General features: G+C 33.1%; 6 protein-coding genes across 10 annotated transcripts; 3 read left to right on the top strand and 3 right to left on the bottom strand.

Annotated features, from left to right (window-relative positions):
• The first annotated feature begins 832 nt into the window (after positions 1 to 832).
• LOC108824003 (cytochrome P450 81F2) lies at positions 833 to 3,591 on the top strand. The gene is made up of 3 exons (XM_018597330.2): positions 833 to 1,494; positions 1,703 to 1,990; positions 2,766 to 3,591. Exons 1-3 carry the CDS (start codon positions 919 to 921, stop codon positions 3,375 to 3,377), a joined length of 1,476 nt encoding a protein of 491 aa, XP_018452832.1. The 5' UTR covers positions 833 to 918; the 3' UTR covers positions 3,378 to 3,591.
• Positions 3,592 to 5,821: 2,230 nt separating this feature from the next.
• LOC108825759 (uncharacterized) lies at positions 5,822 to 7,497 on the top strand. Of its 2 annotated transcripts, none has more exons than XM_056995275.1 (7): positions 5,822 to 6,025; positions 6,335 to 6,442; positions 6,553 to 6,672; positions 6,762 to 6,840; positions 6,909 to 6,995; positions 7,085 to 7,147; positions 7,276 to 7,497. In XM_056995275.1, the coding sequence occupies exons 2-7, from the start codon at positions 6,387 to 6,389 to the stop codon at positions 7,351 to 7,353; spliced, it is 483 nt and encodes a 160-aa protein (XP_056851255.1). In that variant the 5' UTR covers positions 5,822 to 6,025; positions 6,335 to 6,386; the 3' UTR covers positions 7,354 to 7,497. The 2 variants fall into 2 exon arrangements, with proteins under 2 accessions (XP_056851255.1, XP_018454613.1); XM_018599111.2 differs by having other exon boundaries at positions 5,825 to 6,025; positions 6,387 to 6,442.
• An 8,011-nt stretch (positions 7,498 to 15,508) lies between these two features.
• Positions 15,509 to 18,030, top strand: LOC108825529 (oxysterol-binding protein-related protein 4C). Of its 3 annotated transcripts, none has more exons than XM_056993564.1 (6): positions 15,509 to 15,538; positions 15,861 to 16,016; positions 16,626 to 16,874; positions 16,972 to 17,068; positions 17,174 to 17,471; positions 17,552 to 18,030. In XM_056993564.1, the coding sequence occupies exons 2-6, from the start codon at positions 15,879 to 15,881 to the stop codon at positions 17,904 to 17,906; spliced, it is 1,137 nt and encodes a 378-aa protein (XP_056849544.1). In that variant the 5' UTR covers positions 15,509 to 15,538; positions 15,861 to 15,878; the 3' UTR covers positions 17,907 to 18,030. The 3 variants fall into 3 exon arrangements, with proteins under 3 accessions (XP_056849544.1, XP_018454333.1, XP_056849543.1); XM_018598831.2 differs by lacking the exon at positions 15,509 to 15,538 and adding an exon at positions 15,589 to 15,746; XM_056993563.1 differs by lacking the exon at positions 15,509 to 15,538 and having other exon boundaries at positions 15,787 to 16,016.
• On the bottom strand, positions 17,478 to 20,949 carry LOC108825524 (pentatricopeptide repeat-containing protein At5g57250, mitochondrial). Its single transcript, XM_018598824.2, has 2 exons — positions 18,034 to 20,949; positions 17,478 to 17,936 (listed from the first exon to the last, which is right to left on the bottom strand). Exon 1 carries the CDS (start codon positions 20,885 to 20,887, stop codon positions 18,110 to 18,112), a length of 2,778 nt encoding a protein of 925 aa, XP_018454326.1. The 5' UTR covers positions 20,888 to 20,949; the 3' UTR covers positions 17,478 to 17,936; positions 18,034 to 18,109.
• A 252-nt stretch (positions 20,950 to 21,201) lies between these two features.
• On the bottom strand, positions 21,202 to 24,137 carry LOC108825527 (glycosyltransferase BC10). Of its 2 annotated transcripts, XM_018598829.2 has the most exons (10): positions 23,834 to 24,137; positions 23,647 to 23,705; positions 22,803 to 23,422; positions 22,652 to 22,723; positions 22,478 to 22,568; positions 22,307 to 22,387; positions 22,085 to 22,147; positions 21,868 to 21,990; positions 21,649 to 21,687; positions 21,202 to 21,550 (listed from the first exon to the last, which is right to left on the bottom strand). In XM_018598829.2, the coding sequence occupies exons 3-10, from the start codon at positions 23,366 to 23,368 to the stop codon at positions 21,413 to 21,415; spliced, it is 1,173 nt and encodes a 390-aa protein (XP_018454331.2). In that variant the 5' UTR covers positions 23,369 to 23,422; positions 23,647 to 23,705; positions 23,834 to 24,137; the 3' UTR covers positions 21,202 to 21,412. The 2 variants fall into 2 exon arrangements, with proteins under 2 accessions (XP_018454331.2, XP_056849545.1); XM_056993565.1 differs by lacking the exon at positions 23,647 to 23,705.
• A 427-nt stretch (positions 24,138 to 24,564) lies between these two features.
• LOC108825536 (60S acidic ribosomal protein P3-2) lies at positions 24,565 to 25,376 on the bottom strand. Its single transcript, XM_018598842.2, has 2 exons — positions 25,119 to 25,376; positions 24,565 to 24,898 (listed from the first exon to the last, which is right to left on the bottom strand). The coding sequence occupies exons 1-2, from the start codon at positions 25,314 to 25,316 to the stop codon at positions 24,734 to 24,736; spliced, it is 363 nt and encodes a 120-aa protein (XP_018454344.1). The 5' UTR covers positions 25,317 to 25,376; the 3' UTR covers positions 24,565 to 24,733.
• Between the last annotated feature and the right edge of the window lie 115 nt (positions 25,377 to 25,491).

Below are 25,491 nucleotides of genomic sequence, written 5' to 3'. Positions count from 1 at the left end.
ACATCGATTTTATATTAATTCGTATAGATTTATGTTGACTTTATATATGAAAAAATATGTATTATATTAAAAGTAGTTGCTCATATATGATTTTTAAATATTAAATATGATCCAAAAGTTTAATGAATAAAGAATGTTTATGGGGTCCACAAAAGTTAGTTGTTAAAAGTTAGTGGGAAAAAAATTATTTTTTATAGGCAAAGTGGATTTTGGGTCCCACGAAATTACTTTTCCAGCTTGCCAATTTTAATAGGCAAAAAGGTTAAAAATGTCATAAATTTATTCTCTCTCTACTAGGTTGCCCAATTGCCTAATATAAACTTGAGTTGACCTATTTTCCTAATTCAAACTTAAAAGTTGCCCATTCCCCTAATTGACCCAACTTTAATTGATACCAGCTTTTGATTTTAAAATATTTAGAGCGGTTTAAAATAATTTATAACATTTTTTATGATTATTTTAAAACGCCAATAACCGCTGCAAATCATAAAAATTTCGTTTAAAATTTCGTTTGCGGATAGTACCGCTCTAGATTCACCGCATCTTTGCATCGAAATATCAAAGCTAACACAGGATGTTGGAAATTTCGAGGAGAGTTCGCATGTACCAACCTTTTTCTAGTGAATCGTCATGATAAAACCCACATATTAGTATATACACAAAGAACCTGTCAAAGTCAAAGAAAAGTCGTATAAAACAAGGTATCACTACGTACAATAAAAATAAGAAAAAAACAAACAAAAGAAATAATGAGTCAACGTTCAAACATGCACTCTTATTTATATCTATTTCGTCACAAACCAACCCATATATATATAGACATAGACTATCAACCTTTATCACTTAAAGATTTGTTAGCTTCGACTTAAAAAAATAAAAACAACATTTTGTTAACTAAACCAAAAAAGAAAGAATCAAATGGATTACATTTTGGTCCTGTTACCACTCGTATTATTTCTACTAGCTTACATATTCTTATTCTCATCCAAGCGTTTCAATCTCCCACCAGGACCAACTCCCTTTCCCATCGTCGGCAACCTCCACCTAGTGAAACCACCGGTGCACCGTCTCTTCCGTCGTTTTGCGGAGAAGTACGGTGACATCTTCTCCCTACGTTACGGCTCTCGCCAAGTCGTTGTGATCTCTTCTTTGCCCCTCGTCAGAGAATGCTTTACTGGTCAGAACGACGTTATTTTAACGAACCGGCCGCATTTTCTGACAGCTAAATACGTCGCTTACGACTACACCACGATCGGGACCGCCGCTTATGGCGATCATTGGCGTAATCTCCGCCGTATTTGCTCTCTTGAGATCCTTTCCTCTAACCGTCTCACTGGCTTCCTCTCCGTTCGTAAAGACGAGATCCGACGGTTGCTCATGAAACTCTCACGTGAGTATAATGGCCGTGTCGTTGAGCTTGAGCCTCTTCTTGGAGATTTGACGTTCAATAATATCGTCCGTATGGTCACTGGGAGACGTTACTACGGAGACCAGGTTCGTTTCATTTAAATAATTATAAAATAATGATTGATACCTTTGAATTCACTAATCTTTTACTATTCTATTCTTGTACAAAATATTAAATATTAATACCTAACATGGACAGTTGGACATGTTCTGTATTGTGTTTACTACTTCTCATGCATGAAAAGTCATTCGATGTGGAATATTTTGGCTAATTAAGATGAATTATTTCTCAAAGGTTCACAACAAGGAAGAAGCGGACCTATTCAAGAAACTAGTGACGCAGATCAACGACAACAGTGGTGCGAGCCATCCAGGAGATTATCTACCAATTCTCAAAGTTTTCGGACATGGCTACGAGAAGAAAGTGAAAGCACTCGGCGAAGCCATGGACAATTTCTTGCAGCGACTGCTCGACGATTGCAGACGAGACGGAGAGAGCAACACAATGCTTAGTCATTTGTTGTCTTTACAAGTAGACCAACCCAAGTATTACAGTGACGTCACGATCAAAGGCCTGATGCTCGTAAGTTTTCTCATACATATAAACCTAAATAATCATATAAATTATCCCTTTTTGTATTTCTTAATTTGTAGCATGCGTTTACAAGTTCGAATGAATATTTCTTCATATCAAACTTTAATATATTACTACATCTGTTTTAGAAATTAAAGATACACATATTTTCTGGAAAAACTTGTTTGAAAAATAATATTTTGCGGTTTCTAAAGAAATTTTTACTAGCTAGTAGTGGTAAGTTATAAACTTGGGAAAAATTAATTATACTATTTCAAATTTTATTAGTTTAAAACTATTTAAAATAGATAATCATATAAAATTTTATTTATAATCAAAATTTATTTTATTTCATTAGTATGCATAAAAGCTCTGAAACATATATCTTTAACAAAGAGAGATATATAGGGTGTAAGGTAATTTGATTTATAAGAAGTTTTTAGTTGATTTTATAAGAATTAAAGAGTTTAAAATGATCTTTGTTTAACCATTCTAAAATATTACCAATAAGTATGAGATTTGAGTTTTAATATTTTTAACTAAGAAATTCTATCCAAACACTATAAAATCAAATGAAAACTTTAAAATTCTACAATTTAAAATATTTTCAAAATTGAATTTCACAATATTTAACTAAATGTCAAGTCCAGTAATAGTGGATTTTAAATAAATTTCTAAAATACATGTTTGAATAACATTGATTTATCATGCTCTCTTAATGTATTTTACTATTTAATTTATCTTTACAAAATATGTGTGAACTAACATTTTGAATGTAATACAGAGCATGATGCTTGCGGGGACGGATACCGCAGCCGTGACGCTAGAATGGGCGATGGCGAGTTTGTTAAAAAATCCTGAAGTGTTGAAGAAGGCGAAAGCCGAGATAGATGATAAGATTGGACATGAACGTTTGGTCGACGAACCGGACATTGTGAATCTCCCTTATCTCCAAAACATAGTTTCCGAGACCTTCCGGTTATGTCCTGCCGCACCACTCCTTGTCCCCCGTTGTCCTTCTGAAGACCTCAAGATTGGCGGATACGACGTACCTCGTGGCAGCATCGTACTAGTGAATGCTTGGGCCATCCATAGAGATCCGAAGCTATGGGATGAGCCTGAGAGGTTCATGCCAGAGCGGTTTGAAGACAAAGAAGCTGCGAACACTAATAAGCTTATGATGTTTGGGAATGGAAGAAGGACGTGTCCTGGTGCGGCTTTAGGACAGAGGATGGTGTTGTTGGCTTTGGGATCGTTGATTCAATGCTTTGACTGGGAAAAAGTTAACGGCGAGGAAATTGATATGGCCGAGAATCCAGGGATGGCTATGCGTAAGCTCGTGCCGTTGCGAGCCGTTTGTCATCAGCGTCCCGTTCTGGCTAATCTTTTGGCTTAAAATGACTCCGTTCACCCTTTGATGATTGATTACTGGTTCAAGCTGCTTTCATTCATAATTTGTTTGATTTTTTTGGGTGTGATTATTTTAAAGATATTAAAATAATGTAAGATTCAAAGAAGATGCAATGTTGTCAACATATCCGATCACGAAAGAACAAGAGTTTGTTGATACTATAGATTAAATGAAGAGTTTTCAATAGCAGTCTTATCTATTTTAGTATTTTCCAGAAGGCATGAAAGAGAAACATGTAAGAGCATCTCTCACTTTGTAGAAACATGTAAAAGAGTCCCCTCTACAAAACCAAACAACAGATGCACATATCTCAGCCTTTTGGCTAAATCAAGTTTAATCTAAATATTTTGAAATAATATACCCAATAAGAAAATTTTATTATCATATCAATCCTTATACTATAAATTTTGTATGCCTGATAAAAATATTGTAAGTTTGATTAGTAAACTGATTTTATTTTTACTTTATTACATACTTTTTAATTAAATTCTCTACTAGTAAAACCATAAACAATGTAATAGACAAATTAGAGATTCAACTGCTAAATCTATACAATGAAGTTGTTGAATTGTAAAAAAATGCAAATATAGATTAAACTGAGTTAAAAACTTTCAACTAATTGAATACTATTGAAATGAGGTCTTTTTCCCACGTGGCACAATGTGAATGAAGAAAATATTGAACTAGTTGAACACACTTCTTTAAATAATTAGAACCTAATTATTTTTGAAGTAAACAATTTGAAAAAAAAAATTATATTGGAATTCATGATTTTTATGATATGTAAATGGATACTAATTTCATTTTTTTTGGAACAAGAAAAACATCAATTTCACTATAATTTTCTAATAAGTATTAGACAAAACTATTTAAGAGGTTAAACATAAAATGAATGTTAAATAATTAAGTGAAAATGATGTAAAATATTAAAATAAAATTAAAATGATTGACATATAAAACATTAACAAAATTCGTATATTCCTTGCAAAGTTTATAAAAAATATCTTAGTTATTATCTACTCTTTCATTATAAATCTAATATCAATTTAGTTCAAAAAAATCTAATATCAATAAATTATGTTCCCAACAAAATCTAAGATCAAATCTAATATCAACAAAATCTAATATCAATTTAGTTCAAAAAAATCTAATATCAATAAATTATGTTCCCAACAAAATAAACCACATAGTTGATACAAAATCACATACAATAGAAATTTATAAATTAATATCCAATAAATTATTAAGCATAAGAAATTAGTTTAAATCAATTTTAAAATATGCCAATGTAAAATATAACATTATTTGATGATAAATTTTTAGACCTCTGAAATAAATACATGGTGTTATTAAACTTGTATAAGGTTGTAATGTAAATACATGGTAACATTGTATAGTTTGATTTTATTTTAAAATAAAATTAATCTAAGATTTTTATTTGTATTTTAATAGTTTGGGATTATTTTATAGATAAATACATATAAATTAATATTTATATTATAAGATATGTAACTTTGATACTTGAACTTTTTTTCAAATAACATAATAAAAAGATACGAAAGTCAATTTATACAACTTAATTAGTATATATTAGAGAAAATTCCATAAAAATACCCGAACTAAATTTTGTTAAGCTTTTTAAAACCCAAATTTTTTCACTACCCAGTTTAATACCCCAACTAATTATTTTGCTCATTTTAATACTCAAACTTTTATCACTGTACCCACTTTAATACCCAAACATTATTTATTTAAATAAAAATACTAATAAGTTTCAAACAAAACTTAATAAAATTTCAAAAATCTAAGAAAAATATATTAAAAAATCTAGTTTTATTTTAAGATTTAGAAAAGAAGGTAGGTAAAACATGGAAACTTTATTTTTAAAAATATAAATGAATTTGAATGATAAAAATAAATTTAGTTTTTATTTCAGAAAACAAACTAAATACAATATTTAAAACTTAAAAATTTTATTACAAAATTTAATATTTTACACTATTTCGTTATTTTTGTTTCTCAAACACCAAAAAAATTTAGAATTTTCTGAGTTTATTTTGTAAATTTTAGAGATTTTTAAAAATTTTATTTGAAACTTATTAGTATTTTTATTAAAATAAATAAAGTTCGGATATTAAAGTGGGCACAGTTTTAAAAGTTTGGATATTAAAATAAGCAAAATAATTAGTTGGGGTATTAAATTGGGTAGTGAAAAAGTTTAGGTATTAAAAAGTTTAATAAAATTTAGTTCGGGTATTTTTGTGGAATTTTCCCTATATATTATATATGAATTAAATTAAATTATTTTAATAATTTTATACATTAATTATTAAGTTATAGAGTTTTTATATTTATCGAAAATAATAAAAAGGCCAGCAACAAAGAAGAACCTTAACAAAGCCCAAAAAAAAAGAACTAAGCCTCTAAAGCATAAAAAAAAAACGTAGACCATATTTGTCGAACAAGCAAGAGTTGAAAACAAAATACTCACTTTGCAGATCGCCAACTTCCTTCCCACGCTTAGCTAGAGGAGGAATCTATACTTAAGTCTTCTTCTACATCTCTGATTTGTAACCAACGATTCTGCTTCGAGAAGTGAGATCAATTCTGAAGAACCAGACAACATCCTTCAGGTTTTTATTCCTCCTCAAAGCTTCTTCTCCCAGAGTTGATTTGAAATTCTCGTTTGCTAGCAAATATATAAGAAAGCAACAATCAATTTCTATTCTTTCACAAGACCCATCACTCGTGATACGTTTTTGGATAGGCCCTGAGTGTTGTTTTCTTTCTTTTTTCGTCGTTGATGTGATAAAATCTCACATGGTGTTAAATGCCCTAATGTTGTTCGATGAAATGCCTGAAAGAAAAAATAAAACTATCCAATTGACTAAAATGAGCCTGATGTTGCATTGGCTTAAGAGTTTGACTTTCTCGAGTAACAGGATCATCATCCCTTCCCTTGAGCCTGATACATTTTTTTGGTCTGCTTCTCAGATGGGAGACACTTCATTTCTCGATAGAATGCTTCTCCAGCTTCGTTCCACTTGCAGGTAATGAGTTTTTTTTAGTTTGTTCTCATTTAAAGTCTACAACTTTCTATGCCATAGAGTCAGCTGAACATGACAAGGTGTTTTTTTTCTCTTCTTGTGCTGAAATGAAGGTACTACAGTGGTTACCCTAAGGATCTAGGGCCATCGCGGGTTATCCATTTCACATCAGAAAGAGAGTTTGTCCAGCTCCTTCACCAAGGCTATCCTGTCGTTGTCGCATTCACCATTAGGTCTAACTTATTACCTTCCCCAGCTCAAATTATGCTCCTTTTTTCTGTATTCCTTCCTACTCACGGTTCGTCTCGTTATGTTATAACAGAAGTAACTACACACAACATCTTGACCGGATGCTTGAGGAAGCTGCTGCTGAGTTCTATCCCAACATCAAGTTTATGCGCGTGAGTGACAATAACAAAAAGGGTTTTGTAAACCAGTAAGTGACTGTTTTGTGATTGGATTGTTTCAGGTTGAGTGCCCCAAGTATCCTGGATTCTGCATAACTCGCCAGAAAAGCGAATATCCCTTCATTGAAATATTCCATAGCCCACAACAAGTATACTTCTCTCTCTTTTTTTTTGCTTGTATTGAAGCATGGCATGCTCCTTTGGTCTATCTTCTCAACTGAAAACTCTTCTGATGCAGGCGGGGAATGAAGGAAAGGTACAGGATCCAAATATCACCCGCTATTCTGTGAAAGTCGTACCTGTAAGTTGAAGCATCTTTTTTTTGTGTGTATAGAAACCTGCATTGTTGTTTGAAACAATGCGAAGAAAATGCACGTATGAATCTACCGCAGAGTCTAATCATTGGTCTTGTTTGTTTCTTTTGGGCAGTACAATTATGATATGAGCCCTTATGGGTTCAGAGAGTTCTTCAAGCGCCAGGGAGTTCGTACTTCGGATCCTAAATGAACAACTTGAAGGTTTGGTGCGTATTCAAAAACCTTTTGAGTGTATCAATGGCTTCTATTAGCTACCAATGATTTGTTTTTTTAAGAACTATTGTAATACTATACTTCACTTCCCTCTTCCTCCAAAATAAATAAACTTTTGTGATTTGCAATAAGTACAAATAGAATGGTAGGAAGGGCATCTTTTTGACTTGGTACACTAACACATCTAATCTAATCTATCAAAAGTGAAGTACAAATATGAACTAACCTTTAGAATAACCTTTTGATTACATGTAATGCCATCCCTCTTTTGCATTTTAACCATAATTAATTTTAATAAATGAACTTACAAAAAATATAACAAATATTTGTTTCCTTAAAAATTGTAGTTATTACACCAAATTTCCTAATACTATGCTAACATCAATCTTTCATTTCTTAAAATAAAATACTACAACTGTTTCCAAAAAGCTTTAATGGTGTCAAATATTTAGCCATACAATATTCTTTGGTCAAGCGAATAATTAAACTAAAACGTAGATATATCATTGTTTAGTTGAGAACTTGAGATCATTTGAAACATATTTAACACTTAGCCATCTTTTCCACTTAGCATAATTGTTTTTAATATAAAATTAGCATATGTATTGATAATTTTTAGTTATATAATATTGTTATTTATAGATTTATACATCATAAAGTTTCTTTATTACTCATAAATTTCCTTTTTAGGACTTTGAATTAATTAAGTTTTGTGTAAATGTTGAAAATGTTAAAATTATTTGGTATATAAAACAAATTGTGATCCAATAAAAGTGAATAATATAGTATATTACTTTTCTATGGAATCTGTGTATTTTAAAAATATTATTTTGCTTATTTGAATATCCAAAAGACTATTAACAACTAAAACTACAATTAAAAATACAACTAATCTTCACACCAAAAAAAACACAACTAATCTTAAATTTTATTATAAAAAATGTAAATAGCCGTGCAGATGCACAAATCAAAGTCTAGTAGGGTATTATAATAGTAACCAACAAGAAGCAAACCACCTGGCTTCTACATAAGGTTTTGTAATCGTTGGCAGATAGCCAGATAGAGTCAGCGATTCAATACTTGACCTCAGAGGTCATGACTCATATTTACACATTACGATTAATGCTTTTGATTTCTACATTCTGACGTACCGAATTGAATTTGATGTCAGAGTAGAAATAAATGATTGTAGTTGGGGAAGGGGTGATGTTTTAGGCTTTTAGCTTTGAACTTGTTAAAATCAGTGATACAAAATGTAAGTCGTGTCATCGTCTCTTTCTCTTATTATCTCTTTGTTTCCCATACCCATTAATGACATTCATAGGACAAACCATTTTCCTTAGCAAACTCTATAAAATATCATAAGATAAGTATCAACAAGCTCAGTTCTATCTTTTGCGCTTGTTACTACTATTTGTTAAAACAATAAATGGTACCAAAATTGGCAATTATATACTGTTCTACTTAATCAACAGTTCCCTTCTGTTTCAAAAATCCATTCCGTTTTAAAAAGATGTATTTTCTAAACAAAAAATTGTTTCAAACAAATTATATTTACAATGCAAATTTTGTTAATTAATAATGAAGAACTGTGAAGTTCAAAAATATTAATTGCATTTTGTAAAGTCTTATAGTTTAAAAATATAGAAAATACTCTCATTCTGTTTAGTTTTAAATATCATTTTAGACTTGTGCATATATATTAAAAAATCATTTAGTTTTGCACATTTTCTATATAAAACATCATTGCTCATATACCTACTCATATTTTAACCAATAGAAAAATAGATAATAAAATTAATAAATTCTGCATTCTTATATTGCAACTAAATTTCTTCTTTACAACAACACCTAATATAAAACATAAGAAGAGAGTATAAAATTACAAAAAACTATGCATATAAATCAAGTTTTAATATGGTTTATTAAAAAATGTGAAAATTTTATAACATATATTAGTATGAAAGGGAGAAAATATATTAATCTGTGACCATTTTGTCCCACTTTCTATCATCTTGGGCCTCACTGGTGTAACCGCAGCGGTTGCGGTTGCGGGAGTTTGCGGATGCGGATGATTGCGGTTTTAAGCGTTTTCTAGAGATTTGTACGACTGGTACATCGGTTAGAAATTGTTGCGTTTGCGGGACTTTTATGACTGGTAAACTATCAAACGCAACATCTGTTAAATAATAAATTAACAGTATTTACATTTTATATAATTATAAAAATATTAAAAATCATAATAATATAATAAATATAAAATTTATATTTATAAAATCATATTTTAAATTTTTAAAATTTATAGAAAATATTTTGGTTTTAAATTTTTATAATATAAATTAAAATATAATATGTATACATTTTATAATTTCTATTATTTCAATTTAAAATTTTTATTGGATATTTTTACTATAATTTTATTTGTTTTGTTTTAAAAGAAATTTTTTTTATCCAACCGCAACCGTCCGCAAACGCTAGTTGGAACCAGCTTTTGATTTTAAGAAGTTCAGAGCGATTTGAAGCGATTTGTAGTGTTTTCTGTGATTGTTACGAAACACCAATAACCGCTACAAATCGCAAAAGCTGCGTTTGCGGGTGGTTGCGGGAAAACCAGTCAACCCCTTACACAGCAGAAAGTAATTTAAAAAGAAATCGCATGGTCCAAAAAATGCATGCATCTTTGCTGGCCATTCCCCTAACAGTCTAGTACTCCGTAAATTAAGTCAGCCATGATCGGACCAGTGGATATCATAACATTAAGTATTAACTGGTACTAAGAAAAATGGCAAACATTGGATCTGCCAAGTACTACTGCTACTTCCCCGCACCACAAATTAATGTTCCCTTTGACATAATTGTTTTTGTTGTTCTTCATTTTTTTTTGCCATCTATTATCTTATTATATAAAGCTTGATTTTTCAAAGTTACTAATTAACATGATTGTGACATGTGTCAAACTTTTTTTAAGATGGTTACATGTGTCAAAAATATGATACAATTTTTTTAAAAGATTTAAAAGAGAATAAAAAATTTCCATTACAAAAATAGTATTTTAAAGTTCAATTTATGAATTAGTATTTTTAGAAAAGGAAATTTTACAAAATTACAATTTTTATATTATATATTGTTAAAAATATATGATAGTAATTTTAATTTTTTGATTGCGACATCTGTCAATAAAATTTTAAGATTGTAACATGTGTCAAAATATAATACAATTCTTTTTTAAGGATTTAAAGGAAATTAAGAAAAACAAAAATTCTCATTACAAAAATAGTCTTCTAAATCTTATTATATTTTAGGATTTCGTATTTTAAAAAAGGGAAAGTTACAAAACTACCATTTTTAGTATTTTACATTATATGTTTTTAAATATATTTGATCGTAATTTTCATTTTTTATTTCTAAACAAGAAAATAATTGTAAAAATCTATTTTAAAGTAATTATTTCTTTGTAAATATTTTTTTAAAAAAAAATTGTGACCTGTGTAAAAAAACTATACAATTCTCTTTTTTTTTTATTTAAAAGAGGTTTAGAAAAAAGAATTCATTACAAAAATAGTCTTTTATGGTTCTTTTAGGATTATATAAAAATTACTATTATACTGTTTTTAAAAATTACATATTGTTAAAAAAATTGATCGTAATTTCTTTTTTTTATTTAAGCCTAAACAAAAAATAACAATTGTAAAAATATATTTGAAAATAATTATTTTTAATTTTTTTATAATTTTGTTTTTAAAGATATTAAAGAAAGATAATTATAAAATATTAATATTAACTTTCAAGATAAATATTAACAAAACCGAATTATAAAATCCAACAAGTACAATAAGTGATTTAATAAAAACTAACTTTTAAATAAATAAATTCCTTTTTAAAGTCTAAACTAAAGAAAATTGTAAAAATATTCTTATTAATTTCTTATATCTAACTAACTTTCATTTTTAATATATAATTGTATGTTAAACAATTATGACAAAAAGTTACGAATATTTCACATCTATATTTAGGTTTACTTTCCACATATTATTTTTACAAAATATAATAGTATTTATGTGAAATATATTACATGAGTATTTTCTTTAAATTTCTTTATACAACTCAATTTTTTTATCATCTTTGTTACATCTTATGATGCTAACATAATTTTTTTCTAATTATGAGGTTGTTGTTGTTGTACATGAGTATGTGTGGATATGATGAATATGTGTTTGTAAATATAAGATTAATATATAATTTTAACTAAACATAATTTTTTATAAAAACCAATTTATGTGTATAAAAATCTTAAAGAAAAATTAATTATAAAATTATTAATTTTCCTTTTATAAATTTATGAATAGAATAAAAATGTAACATTAATTTTATTTTCTTATAACTAACTAACTTTCATTTTTAATATTTTTTTGTTAAAAAATTTATAAACCAAAAATAACTTCGAATATTCTACTCGATATCACTGTAACATGTGTCGATTAAAAAATTAGATTATGAATGTATCAATAAAAATATGTCATTACTTTAAATTTTTAAAAATATTAGTGATATTTTAAAAACAAATTTTGAAAATGGCAACTTTTAAAAATGGCAAAATAGCTATTACTAACTTGAAATAATTATTTCATAGTAATTTTATTTTTCTAAATCCTAAACAAAAATATAATTGTAAATAATTATATATTATTAATTTATTTTTCTAAAACCCTAAAACACTGTAAAAGAATATCTAACAGTTGTTTTTCTTTTTTCTTAGAACAAAATCCTAAACAAAAGAGATTTGTATCATATTTTTAAGTCATAACCAAAAGAGAACTGTAACAACTTCTTTGATAAAAAAATTAATAGAGAACTTAATGATGAACATTATACTAAAAATTATTAATTTAAAAAAATAAGTTTAAATTATTATTGATAGAAATTGTAAAAAGAGTAATTTTAAAATTATTTGTTACTCCCTCTGTTTCATATTAAGTGTCACTTCAACTCGTTTTTCTTGTTTCACAAAGAGTGTCATTCTACAATACCAATGTAATTTATACAACCTTTCAGCTCAAAATTAATTGCAAAATGCATTGATTTTATAAATAAAACTATTTATCTAAAATACTATTGGTTAGATATGTGATATTAATGAAAACATAAATACATTTTAATGAATTTCTTAATATGTGTGAAAAGTGTCTAAGTGACACTCTTTGTGAAACGGAGGGAGTAGTAACTAGCAATAATTATTTTATAGAAATTTATTTATTTCTAAAATTCTAAAGAGAAGCTAATTGTATAAAGTTATATAACAGTAATTTTCTATTTCTATAATCCTAATCAAAAATGTAAAGGAGTGTTTAATATTATTTTTATTGTAAATAAAAAGGATATTTATAAAATAGAACATTTCCCTTTTTTTAAAAAAATAGTATTAAAATTTCAAAAAATTATTTAATAAAACATTAGGTTAGTACATAAGAAAATGTATAATGTTGTCATTTACTTGATTGGCGTTATTCGACTTTCAGTTTTTTTTATTTTCATTCAATTTTTTATTTTGGGTTGAGTTCAATTCAAAAATTTAGATATAATGTTTTTTTAATCCAAGTCAAAAGTTGATAACAATTCATCTATGTACCATTATTGTAAAGTACAAATTTTAACTTGAAATTATGTATGAAAATTATTTTTCAGTTATAAAATAAAACTCACACAACATATGCAAATCAATCACAAAACTATAGTAAAATGATTATTATTTTATGTTTTCTATTAAATTAAAACAGCAAACAAAACCGTTGCAACGCAACGGGCTCATATCTAGTTATTAATATAAAAACCCAAAGACCAGATAATAAGATTTACAAACCCGGCCCACAAGATTCGGGTCCAAGCAAAGAAAACACAACCCACAAACCCCTACAGTTTCCAGGTCTAATGAAAATCGACCCAACCCACCGTCCACCGCTCCACGTGTTTACACCAACACCCAAAAAAATGCGTGGCGGTGATTGAAGAGTCATCTCCTCCGTTGACTGGAAAACGCCGGTAGGATCATCGGCCGTCTCTCCACCATAGCGTAGCCACCTACTTTGACTCGGTGCTGAAGTCGCCACTGAACTAGACCAAGCAAATTGACCCCCGGAAAAAGACCACCGGGAAACTTCCAACGAACGCCTAAACCCACTTCCGACAACAAAAATCAGAAGTATTGGGAATCGGCTTCTTCAACACACACGCCGGCGCTTCGGAGAACGTCCATCGATTAAAAGAAGAAATCGCTTTCAAGCCCGGCCACCAACCCCAATTAGAAACCTTACAGTGCGAGCACTTCCACGGAGACGAAAGCCAGCGACCACCACCGCAGAGGGAACGGCATGGCCCCAGAGACGAAACGCCAGTCAACCATCTAATAGGAGATGCGATGCCGGAAACAGAAGCCGGCGATGAGTGAGCGATGAGAGCCTCCTCATCCCGGAGCCGATAAAAACAACAGAACAGGGGAGCCGATTGACCTTTCCTCATCGTTCAACGCATGCAGAAGGAAAGAAAAAGAAAAGACAAAGGGGAGCCGGACCGGCGGTGGCTGTGGGAGCCAAACCGCCGCCCGGAAGCAGTTAATCGCGGTGGGTGTATATAGAGAGGACAGAGCGTTTTGTCCTAGAGAGAGAGTTTTTTAGAAATCTTTCTGTTGTTGTTCTTCATTTTCATTGTTCAGGGGTTGTGTTGACGAGAAAAATAAAATAAAAATGGTCAACAACCAATCGTTTAGAACATTGATATAGTAAAATAAATCAATGAGATATTAGCATCATCTAATGCGTCGTTTAACTTGTCTATAGATATCTTTTGCGTTCGTTAGCCAAACAACTCTTTCTTTTTCTTCGGACTATTGATATTCCATCTGGTTACGAAAGAGTGTCATTTTAATATTTTTACAGATTAAAATAATAATTGAGATACATTTTTTTATTAATAACAAATATTTAACTAATAATAGTTGAGATAAATTAAATTATTTATAAAATTAATGTATTTTATAATTAATATTGAATTAAGTAAGTATAAAATGAATTTTTTTTTTGTCATCTATTCAAATTTTTTTTGTCATCAAAATGAATTATTTAAAAAAAAATAAAAATAAAATAAAATTCTTTGCTTAACAAGAAAAATTATCAAAATAGTTTTTTTTATTAAACAGAGAGATTAATGCTGATTTTTTTCTCCTTTTGTTATAATATGTTTTTCCTTCCTCTGTTTCATATTATAAGTAGTTTAAGAAAATTCTGTTTGTTTCAAAATAGAAATAGTTTTCATTATTCTATGTAACTTTTAATTTTGTTAAATATAGTGTGACCAATCAAATTATATAGATTTATTTATGATTGGTTTAACTCTATTTAATTTATATATCAAATGCTATTTTAAAAAAATAAATAATATTTCTCTTAAACTTCGTGCATTCAACTAAAATTACCTACTTAAAAACAGAGGGAGTAGTGAGAAACTGTAGATATTAATAAATATTTTTAACAGTAGTTATATTTTCTGATTACTAGTTTAGACTCATAGGAATTGTTTAGTTTAAAAAGTTATATATGTATATTTAAACTGGATTTTTTCTTAACATGTCTGAAACTTTTAGAAAATATCTTTGTGAAAAAGAGAGAATATATATGATGATTTAATTTTTGATAAAAAATTTAAAAATAATAATTATGATTAATCTTACCAACAATATTATACAATTGTCAATTTGTCATACTATTATATTTTCCTTCTATTTCGTAAGTGCTATTTTAACATATTTAAAGAGTCATTTTAGGATTTCAATGCAATTTCTAGCTTAATATTAATTAGAATATATTGGTTTTATAATAATTTTATTTGTCTCAAATACTATTAATCGAAAATTTATATTTATTAAAAATTTAAATATATTTAAATTATTTTTTTAATTTGTATGGTAAATGTCAAAACGACATTTTTTATGAAATGAGTGGAATATAATAAAATTAAAATGATAAACAGTGGTTCACAAAAATATCGCATTTATGATTAAAACAACTAAATTTTGTGCGTGTATATATTTACACAATATATATACACATAGTCACATACGTTGATATTCGTTTTCCTTTGTCTTTCTGTCTTCCATTTTAAGAGTTTGCCTTGTAAGATGATTCTCTTCGGAAATGTTGATCTTTTAATAGCACCCACTACCTAATTTTAATATACATTTTTGTTTCTGTTTTTTTTTTCTTGTCTGCTTGATCAGTAGGGTTCTTGATTCTCTCTCTCTCTGTTATTTTGCTTCATAGAATCTTTAAAATCAATAAACGTCAAAACAGTTGCTTATAATCAGGTTTTCTTTATCATATGGTATGTGTTATCAACTTCATTCATATGATTATTCACTATATATAATAATAATGTTTCATTGGCTTTTACCAAAAAAAAAAAATGTTTCATTGGGCGGTTGTTCTGTGTACAAAGGAGGAAGAAGGAGAAGGAATGAGAAAGCAGGTAGTGTTGGCGAAGCCTTTCTCGTTAGAAGATGAGAAATACTCTGAACATACTTCCAATCTCATCCAACGGATTCTAAGTCTCTTCAAAAACGTACGGCCAGGATCCGATCTCACTAACTTTCAGGTATGTAACTCCCTTTTCACTCTATACGTTTTTGCCAGTTTGTCAATTTTGGGTCTAATAATCTCTATCTTCCACGGATTCAGTTACCAACAAAAGAAAATCTATCTTGTGGAAGATAAGATAGTTTGCTAAAAAAGGAAATATATATATTTTGTGGTAAATAATAAGAAAATATCTTACCTACCACTATCTTAATATATACTCCCATCTGTATCATTATAAGTGAGTTTTAAGATTTTTTTCACAAAGATTAAGAAAACACAAAATTTTATGTGGTTTGTCTTGTTTGTATAAAAATAGCATTAAACAATACTATTTCAACCAATTAAAAAAAATATACTATTTTGTAATTGGTTAGAGATTTCAAATGACAATTAATTGTATCTAGATTAGCGTGAATTTCACTTATTCTGAAACATAATAAAAATCATAAAACTCCACTTATATTGATACAGAGGGAGTACATTTAAGCCTTTTTTCAAAAAAAAAATATATATATACATTTTGTCTGGCTTGGTGAACAGATTTTTACTTCCTTTTTTCTAATAAATTAACTTGGTAATTTTTCTGGTAAAAAAAACTTAATATTTTTTTATTTACTGAGAAAAGCTTCCACCTCAACTGAACCTACCGAGGTCGCAACTTCAGTGCTATGGCGAGATGGTCTACAGTTTCAACGGTCAAGACTTACTGGGAGAGTGTGGTCGCCGTGACCAACCAATAGACCGGCTCAAATCAATCGTAACGTGGAACATCTCAACTCTCCGGCCATTGATCTTTGGCTTGGCCCCGTATAATCCTATCGTCGGCGAAACTCACCATGTGTCCAATGGTGACCTTAACGTTCTCATGGAGCAAGCAAGTTTATTTTTTTCTACACTATCTAAATTAATAACAAGTGTGTTACTATTTCAATGCGAAAGTGTAATCATTAGCTTTTTGTTGTTATGTGCAGATATCGCATCATCCACCAGTGTCTGCTCTTCATGCAACCCACGAGAAAGAAAACATTGACGTAACGTTCTGTCAATACTTCACACCTAAATTTCGTGGTACGAAATCATTTTTATTATTTTTATCCAGTCTAATATATAAAAATTAAATTAAATATAAGAGTGGGTCTATTTTGATTATCATTTTTTTAAAAACAAATAAAGGTGCGTATGTGGACGTCGAGGTTAAGGGCAAAAGAGTGGTGAAACTTCTAAATCAAAAAGAGACTTACGAAATGAACCAACCAAGACTTGTGATGACGTTTCTGCCGGCGACAGGGGCTCACTGGGCCGGAAAGATCGTGATAAAGTGCCTGGAGACTGGACTCGAGGCCGAACTGCAACTACTGTCTGATTCATTCTTAAGTAGATTCACAGGAAGCAACAAGAGATCCATTAAGGGAAAGATCTTTGAATCTTCCTCTGGGAAACGACTCTATGAAATCTTTGGACACTGGGACAGGTAACAAAAACAAAACCTCCCATCTTTAAAAATCTTATTGCAGTTGCAAAACATTTAAGTGTGTAACATGATGTTTACAGAACCGTTACTGCAAAAAATCTGAAGACTGGAGAGCTTGAGATTATATACCACGCCAGTGAACACATTGCAGAGCTCAGAACACCCGTTGTCAAGAACCTGCAGGAGGTGAGTGAGAGCGAGTCGGCGATGGTGTGGAGCGAGGTTAGCGAAGGAATTATGAATAAAGAGTGGGAGAAAGCAAGAGAAGGCAAGAGAGATGTGGAGGAGAAGCAGAGAGAGTCTCGGAGGCAAAGAGAGGCTTCTGGACAATCATGGATTCCAAAGCATTTCTCTGTGGTTCGAGCAGGTAAAGACTGGGACTGTGTTCCACTACAGCCTAGAGTTCCTCAAGCTCCTATTGTTGTGCCTCTCTGATGATGCATATATAATTCTCTCTAGAGGTTCCTACAATAAGTAAAGAACTCATGAGAAGTACAAACACAAAGTTTTGCAGGAGATTCACAAGCTGCAAAATAAACAAGCAAATAGATTTTAAACTTACCAGTCTTATCTTACAGAAAAGATGTTAACAGACTGTAGGTAATCCAACCAGCTGCTCAGATGAGTTTCGATTTGGCCTATTTAGGCATACATGAGAGCACAGACATAACAAACTCATTAGCTTGCTTCAGCTTCCCACTGGAGCAGAGTGAGCTAACGGTTGAGTGAAGGCTGTGAAAATCATCAACACAGCCTTCTCCCTCCACCTTTTTTTCACCAACACCATTCAATAGCTGCAACCTTTGATAAGAACCCGAGTTTTTTTTACCAGAAGACAGATAGAACGTTGAACTTATCTCATCTAGGATTTTAACAGCCTGAGGGACCCTTCCTTGCTCACACAGCTCCACGAGGAAGCCTCTGACTGATTCAGATTCAACTAGTTCTGCATCAACTCTGTTAATCAGCTCAACAAAAGGTTCTGAAACAAGCATTTCTCTCAGGACGCTCCTCGCTTCTTCCATTCTCCCTTTCGTGCATAAGCCTTTGATCAGATACAGAAACCCCAAGAAATCGGCTGAGATGTTTTTACCTTTGAACTCAGCAAACACTCTGAGAGCTTCTTCCATGTCACCTTTTTTACTGTAACCTTTGATCAAAGAACTAACTGTGAATGCATCTGGTGTTACCCTTCCCATCATCTTACGAGATAAAACGTTCATGGCCTCCTCTGTTCTCCCGAGTTTGCAGTACCCGTCAATCATGGAATTGTAAATGAGAATGTTTGGTACAAGTCCCTTATACACCATCGTGTCCAAAAACTTCTCAGCGTCAAGAAACAACCCCTCTTTGCATAAACTGTCAATCAAAATTCCGTAACTGACATGAGAAGGGACTAAACCAATTCTCTCAAGCGAATCAAATAGACGAAGAGCTTCCACAAGACAACCTTGCTGGCAAAGTCCATGTACGAGTGTATTGTAAGTGATGATATTGAGAATGATGCCTCTCTGTTTAGCAACTGTGCACAGATCTAATGCCTTTTTCAGAAACCCTTCCTTGCAGAGACCGTCCAAGATGATTGTGTAATCGATAACATCCATGGAAAGCAGCGTATCTTCACCAGCGTTTACAACAAGTGAATAAGCATCCAATGCTCTGAGATTGTCAACCAGTGCTTTTAGAAACGTAGAAAGACATGTAACAGCTAAACCCTTCCTCCTCATAACCATATAAACTTCAATCGCAGTGTCCAAAGAACCGCTCTCACATAAAAGCAATATAGCATCATTGAACATCGTAAGACATATGTTCGAACTCAACTGCTCGAGTCTAGAAACCAAACCGAGTATTCCTTTCTCGCCTCCGCTGGCATGAATAGAATGTAACAAGGTACGAGATGTATGGACGTCTAGACACAAACCTTTATCACACATCTCCGTAAGAACTTCCGTGGCGGTTTCAAACATCCCTTTCTTGCAGAGTGCACCAACGATTCGATTATAACACACAGCTGAGGAGGAAACCGAGCTTCTCCTCAACTCATCAAACACCTCAAGCGCCTCTTCGATCTCCCCCGTTTTGCAGCAGCCTTCAATCATCGTCGAATACGTGACTGCGTCGGGAGTCAGATCCATTTCCGGCATCGCTCTGTAAAGCACGTGAGCTTCTCCATACGCACCAACGAACAGAAACGCTTTGAGGAGAATGTTGCACATAACCAAGTCCATAGGGATCCTAGCTTCTACGAACCTACGCCTAACATCCAAAACAGCAACAACATTCTCTTCCTTGATATAACTATCTAACAAAGTACTATAAGTAAATACATCTCCCAAAACCCCTTTCGAAATCTCATCCGCCTCTGACACTCTCCCCGCCCTGCACAACCCATTAATCACAGTATTATAAGTAAGGACGCTCGGTCTAACCCCTCTCTGCTCCATATCTTCCAACAAAGAGAAAGCTCGGTTCAAATCCCCTTTCCTACAAACTCCGTCGATCAAAGTCACAAACACAAACTCATCCACATCAATTCCCACACTTAAAACTCTATCAAACAACTTAAACGCCTCTTCAAGTCTACCCTTCCTGCAGAGTCCTCTCATAATAGCAGTGAAAGTGATCAAACTCGGTTCCATCCCCTCTTTAATCATCTTCCCTAACAACCCAAACGCCTTTTCGAAGCTCCCTTCCTTCGAAAACCAATCTATCAGTATCGTATAGCTCACAGCATCTCGCTCTATTCCCTTCTCCACCATTCTCCTATCTACCATTAGTGCGTCCGTCAAGGCACCTCCTTTATGAATCCAGTTGGTAAAGAAAACACAATCAAACTCGAACCCTTCGTCTTCTTGCTCCAGTCTACTAACCAAGTCTCTGACTTCGTCAGCTTTACCTAACTGACAAAGAGCGGTGACGATCGTGGTGTAAGTCACAACGCTCGGCGACGATAAAGCTCCTGAATTTAAAGCGGTCTCGAAGAACCCTAACGCGAGGTCCGGTTTACCGATCTTGCAAAACCGAGAAACCACAGCGCTAGAGACGAAGTTGCTCGCTCTCTCGTTCATCTCCAGAACCTCCACCGCTTTCTCCATCTCTCCTCTGGAGACGAATCGGTGAATCAGCGAGGAGAGCGTCGAGGGGGAGGAAGGAAACAATTGGGATGATTGAGAGATGAATTGGTGGGCGTCTTCGTGTGTGTTGAGATTGAGGAGTGCGGATGAGACGAGGGAGTGGATGGCGTGGGTGATCGGGAGGTTGTTGGAGTGGAGCTGGGAGTAGATGTGGAGGATGGTGTTGAACTTGTGGCGACGGTGGAGGTGTCGGAGGAAGGTTTCGATAGAGGTTAGGGTTGGAGAGAAGCCGCTTTTGAGGAGGGATTGGAGTGAGAAGCGTCCTCCTGAAGGATTCATTTGGGGAAAAAAAAGGATTTCTCCTTTTCTCTGTTTTATCTAATTCACCATTTCAGAGAAGAAGAACGAACGAAGCAACTAAACGAGTACAATAGTTGGACCGGTCTCTTCTGAGTAAACCGGTACATTTGAATTTACTTGGTTTAACCATCTATTCATAGCTTGCATTTCGCGGCTTTGAAATTAGCTTTGGCGGGGCTACAACAACAATGGAGGTCATCCATATTATATGGCACAGAACATATAGTAAAAGTTTTCTCATCAGCTTATTGTGCTAATTAAACTGCTAAAAGCTCAAAATTACAACATCATAAAATCACAATAACCAATTCCTTTAACCAAAAAATCTCTGCTTCTATACCACTACTACGGCTTAAAAAGCAGAGTGAACCCTGTCCCATCAAATCAAATAGAGAACTAAATCCCAAAAGCAAGCATTTTCAGATTCTACAGAAAAAAATTTACAGTAAATATGCGACTCCAGTCTCAAGACAATCTTCAAGAAATTTGTGTCTTGTCTCTCTCTCAAACAACTGTTGTCGTGTAGTTCGGGAAGAGTGTGACAAGTTTGTTAACAGAGTCCGAGTGGAACTTCCTTGCGAACAGGTAACATGGACGTCTTATTCCGTTCCATGTACAAGGCCAGTGCAGCTCATCTCCACGCTAAGAAAACAACAAAAAAAAAAAACATAGAAGACACATGAGGAAGAAAAACATTTCACATTTTCGGTGTTTCCGAATATAGGAATCAAGAATTGTACCTTGCCAACGCTTGTTACGTGTACGCTCATGTCGTCGGACTGCAAGAAATAAAATGAGGGAAAGTATATATATATTACTCCAGATTAGAAAAAATAGCGAACCAACTGGTTAGCTTAGCCAACCGGTAAAAACCCAGATTACTGTAGTCTGTGATTGATAGTACAGTATAAGATGTTTTAATTGATTGTGTTGAAAAAGAGTGTTATTTATGACATTACCGTGATGTTTTTCAAGAACTTGAGTGAGACATCCCGGGCTCTATATGTCTTGGGATGCCATTTACGCTCAGACCAATCAACATACGTGACTGACCAGTTCGATATTCCTCCAGGATCAAGCATCTTTTTTTAGGACGAAGAATAAAAGTAAGAATTTCATCAAGGGACTAAAATCAAAAGTGGTATAAGAAAGAGAGACTTGAATGAATACACTCACATGGAAGAATGTAGGCAGGTAATGTTCATCCGCAATGCAGTTCTTATTTGCTTCTACCCCAGGCTGTCAAAATTTTTGTGAGAATTTCAAATCAGGACCAGAGTAAGCCAAAAACTGAAACTTCTCTCGAGTTTTTTTAAACCAGAGGACTAGCAAGAGATTAAATCTAAAGCTTGGTGACTTATAATGAAAAATGTGATACATAAGGAAAGCTGAACTCACTCTGCAATATCGCCGGAATTTTGAGTAGTATAGATTATCAGCCATGACTATCAAAGCGTGCTGACGTTTCATTGTGAACCACTGCACCAATAGGAGAAAAGTTACCAGGAGTTTTAGAATACCTTTCTCACAGACTCTCTATACATGTTATCGACATTCCACAACTCATACCTGAGCACCCTTTCTGAAATCTTGCCTAGGGATTTCAGGTAACATGTTATCCATGTGTCTACCGGTCCCATGCGGACCAGGATCCTCAAAGCTTCAGAGAAAGAGAAGCAAGTATTGGTGAGAATACATATGTGATAGATATTAAAAAAGGTTTCTGAGAGTCATTCATCTTACCTGTCAATGAAGCTGACATTCCCGTGGATCAAATACCTATAGGTGTAGTCAAACGTATGCAACGGTATGCAGCTGCAAAAGTTAAATAAAGATGGCTGTAAAAGAGAATGTATTTGGTGCAAATTCGATAATTTTATGAAGAATCAATCACCTCTCTGAGAGAAGAACAAAGTGTTGGTTATCAGGATCTTCAAGAGCGTTAGCTAGAAGCCGTCTCTCAGCATCAACCATAGAGATCCTCCCCCAAGTGACATGGTCGCTGTGAATCTCACGGTCCGAAAAGTGACGGCTGATGTGAACCGGTCTCAGCCTCGACGGATGTATGTAAATCGAGAATCTCCCTTCTTGACCCTGTAGAAACTGATCCCAGAGCTTCTCAAAAGGCAGAGTACCGGGAGACAAGAACATGAAAGCTATCTTCGATCTGGAGGTCAGAGCAGGAGGCATTCTGAGTATGTCCCTGATCACAACACGAGCTGCGACTTCTTCGTCGGTGTGTTTCCTGACGTGGACATCAAGCCATCCCGAGAGCGCAGCTTTGCAGCCTCTGCTAGACAAACCCTCGCAAGCGGGGCTCTTGACGTTGTGTTGCTGCGGATAAATGTAAGTGCAGACCAAGAGCACGCTTGTGATGCAGAGTAACAGAACGACCAATAAGGGCTTCTTTAGAGATGACCGAGTTCGCAGAGGTAAGTGCAGGTTCTGTGTCTCCCCCATTGAAAAGTAAAGTTTGAATCTTTTCTTTCTTTTTTTTTTTACATAGAGCAAAACCTGAAGTAAATTTCAATCAAAGAAACAAATGTAGAGAAAACATGAGTCTTTAACACAATCTTAACGCAACTCTCTTCAGAAACAAGCAAATAGAACATTCAAAAAAAGACCACACGTTTGGTGCAACAGTTTACAAGGATTTTCCGACAAGAAAACCCTGTTTTCTAGGGGAGCAAACAGCACGTTGTTATTGTGATTTTTTCTTAAAAAAAGAGGAAACTCACCCAGCACGTACGACACAATTTAAGGAAGTTTCCTGATTTGTTCTGCTCAAATGCCAAATCTAAAATTACCATACACACACACAAAGTAGAATTAATTTGCAAAATTCAATTTTAACAGAAAGAGTAAAGTCAGAAGCATTCATTCATTTGTCAGCGAAGGGAATGAATAAAGTTATTATTACAGTACCTGTAATAATTCGAACAGGATCCGATAATGAGGGGGAGTGAAAGATGGGTTGGAGAAACAAAAATAGAATCTTTGTCGGAACCCAGATCTCAAAAATGTAAAGCTTGATGATCAGATACCTTAAAGATATCGAAAATTTAAGAACACAAGACAAGAACTTTCAAAGAAAATAAACCAGGCCCAGTGTGTTTATAGGGAGGAGATGATACTAGAATAAAAAGAAAAAAAAAAACTCTTTTAATTATCTTCTGCTCTAAACACTAGACTTTTCTGCTCCCCCCAATAATGGCGGAATCAGAAGAAACTAGAGATTAGAAAAAAGAACTCAATTCAAAATGTTTTACTATCTAGGCTTAATAATATAGGCCCAATAAGCTTAGGCCCGTAACGGAAAATATAGCAACTAACCGAACCAAAAAAAACTTGAAAAACCACATTGTTCGAGTTGATTCAACCGTTCCGACCACGACCATCAAGCGGGGATTTTGCATATACTAAGTTCAATCTTTTTGGTTTGACCACGAGAAGTAGCACATTCAAAGATCATTTTTATATCTCCAAGCTATCATAAACTATGAATCTCCAACCATCTTCAATACTTGCCCGTTAATAGATCATTTTTATATCTCTCTGGCGTTACTATATTTGCTGTCGATATACGATGATAATGGTGTATCAACATTTGGCAAAATTGACCAAAGATTATTAATTAGACTAAATAAGTTGCATAATAACCAGAAACAAAACATACATTTCTGACATTGCATAATCATAGAGCACAACCTCAAAACCGTTTTAAAATGAAAAACAGAGAAAGAAAAATAAATAATCTGAGATCAAAAACCTCAGAAGCTACAACACCTTGGAAAGAGTTTTTATGTTTTTTTCTCTCTCTGTGTCTTAACCAAAGAGATCAAATCCAAAGTCGCCTTCCTCCTCTTCAGATTCTTCCTTCTTCTTCTCTTCCTCCTTAGCAGCCGCGGCGGACTCACCACCACCACCTCCTCCAGCCGCTGCACCACCTCCGGCAGCAAATCCTCCTCCAGAACCACCGCCAATGATCACCTAATCAATTTCATTTTTTTTTAATTAGCTCAATAGATTACAAAGCAATGTACATTTAAATAAAGATCAGATTCAAAGATTGTTCTTAACAAACAGAGTCGTTTCTATTAAGCTGTACAAACCATTAAGACAAAACATACAGCGATCCTAAGTCTTAGATCCAGCAGCTATCTAGATTCTTCTTTCATGAGAGAGTGAGAGAGGAATCAATTGAAAAAACCTGGCAGACGGCGGAGGTAGGGCAGACGAGAGAGAAGGAAGACTGAACGCCACCGGAGGAATCGGCGGAGAGAGCAGCCTGAACAAGCTTGCGCTGAAGATCGTAGGTGGAAGAAGCGGAGGCTTCGAGGTCTCCCTCGTGTTGCTTAGCGGTCCATTCTCCGCCTTTGCTTTTGCAAACGAATGTGAATACTCCCATCTTTCTTCTTCTTTTCTAACGGAACGGCGGCGAGATTCAAGACTAGTAGGACGAGAGAAAGTAGTTAGTGAGAGTTTATATATGAGCACGTCGTCGCAGAGTGAGCGAAACCTAATGGGCCCAATACATAGCCCATTAAAAAGCCTATATTTTCAGTTGTGTCTTTGACGTTCTT

The sequence above is a fragment of the Raphanus sativus genome, chromosome 9 (genome assembly GCF_000801105.2).
Source record: "Raphanus sativus cultivar WK10039 chromosome 9, ASM80110v3, whole genome shotgun sequence".
Classification (NCBI taxonomy): Eukaryota; Viridiplantae; Streptophyta; class Magnoliopsida; order Brassicales; family Brassicaceae; genus Raphanus; species Raphanus sativus.
The sequence above is the reverse complement of the archived record's forward strand: the minus strand, read 5'-3'. Positions and strand labels throughout refer to the sequence as shown.

Coding starts and splice junctions, on each gene's coding strand:
- LOC108824003 (XM_018597330.2), top strand. CDS start 919: ATGGATTACATTTTGGTCCTGTTACCACTCGTATTATTTCTACTAGCT. Junction 1,495..1,702: donor GACGTTACTACGGAGACCAG/GTTCGTTTCATT, acceptor TATTTCTCAAAG/GTTCACAACAAGGAAGAAGC. Junction 1,991..2,765: donor CGATCAAAGGCCTGATGCTC/GTAAGTTTTCTC, acceptor AATGTAATACAG/AGCATGATGCTTGCGGGGAC.
- LOC108825759 (XM_056995275.1), top strand. CDS start 6,387: ATGGGAGACACTTCATTTCTCGATAGAATGCTTCTCCAGCTTCGTTCC. Junction 6,673..6,761: donor GTTGTCGCATTCACCATTAG/GTCTAACTTATT, acceptor ATGTTATAACAG/AAGTAACTACACACAACATC. Junction 7,148..7,275: donor ATTCTGTGAAAGTCGTACCT/GTAAGTTGAAGC, acceptor TCTTTTGGGCAG/TACAATTATGATATGAGCCC.
- LOC108825529 (XM_056993563.1), top strand. CDS start 15,828: ATGTTTCATTGGGCGGTTGTTCTGTGTACAAAGGAGGAAGAAGGAGAA. Junction 16,875..16,971: donor TTAACGTTCTCATGGAGCAA/GCAAGTTTATTT, acceptor TGTTATGTGCAG/ATATCGCATCATCCACCAGT. Junction 17,472..17,551: donor ATCTTTGGACACTGGGACAG/GTAACAAAAACA, acceptor TGATGTTTACAG/AACCGTTACTGCAAAAAATC.
- LOC108825524 (XM_018598824.2), bottom strand. CDS start 20,887: ATGAATCCTTCAGGAGGACGCTTCTCACTCCAATCCCTCCTCAAAAGC.
- LOC108825527 (XM_018598829.2), bottom strand. CDS start 23,368: ATGGGGGAGACACAGAACCTGCACTTACCTCTGCGAACTCGGTCATCT. Junction 22,724..22,802: donor TTTGTTCTTCTCTCAGAGAG/GTGATTGATTCT, acceptor TAACTTTTGCAG/CTGCATACCGTTGCATACGT. Junction 21,688..21,867: donor AGTTCTTGAAAAACATCACG/GTAATGTCATAA, acceptor TATTTCTTGCAG/TCCGACGACATGAGCGTACA.
- LOC108825536 (XM_018598842.2), bottom strand. CDS start 25,316: ATGGGAGTATTCACATTCGTTTGCAAAAGCAAAGGCGGAGAATGGACC. Junction 24,899..25,118: donor CTACCTCCGCCGTCTGCCAG/GTTTTTTCAATT, acceptor GAAATTGATTAG/GTGATCATTGGCGGTGGTTC.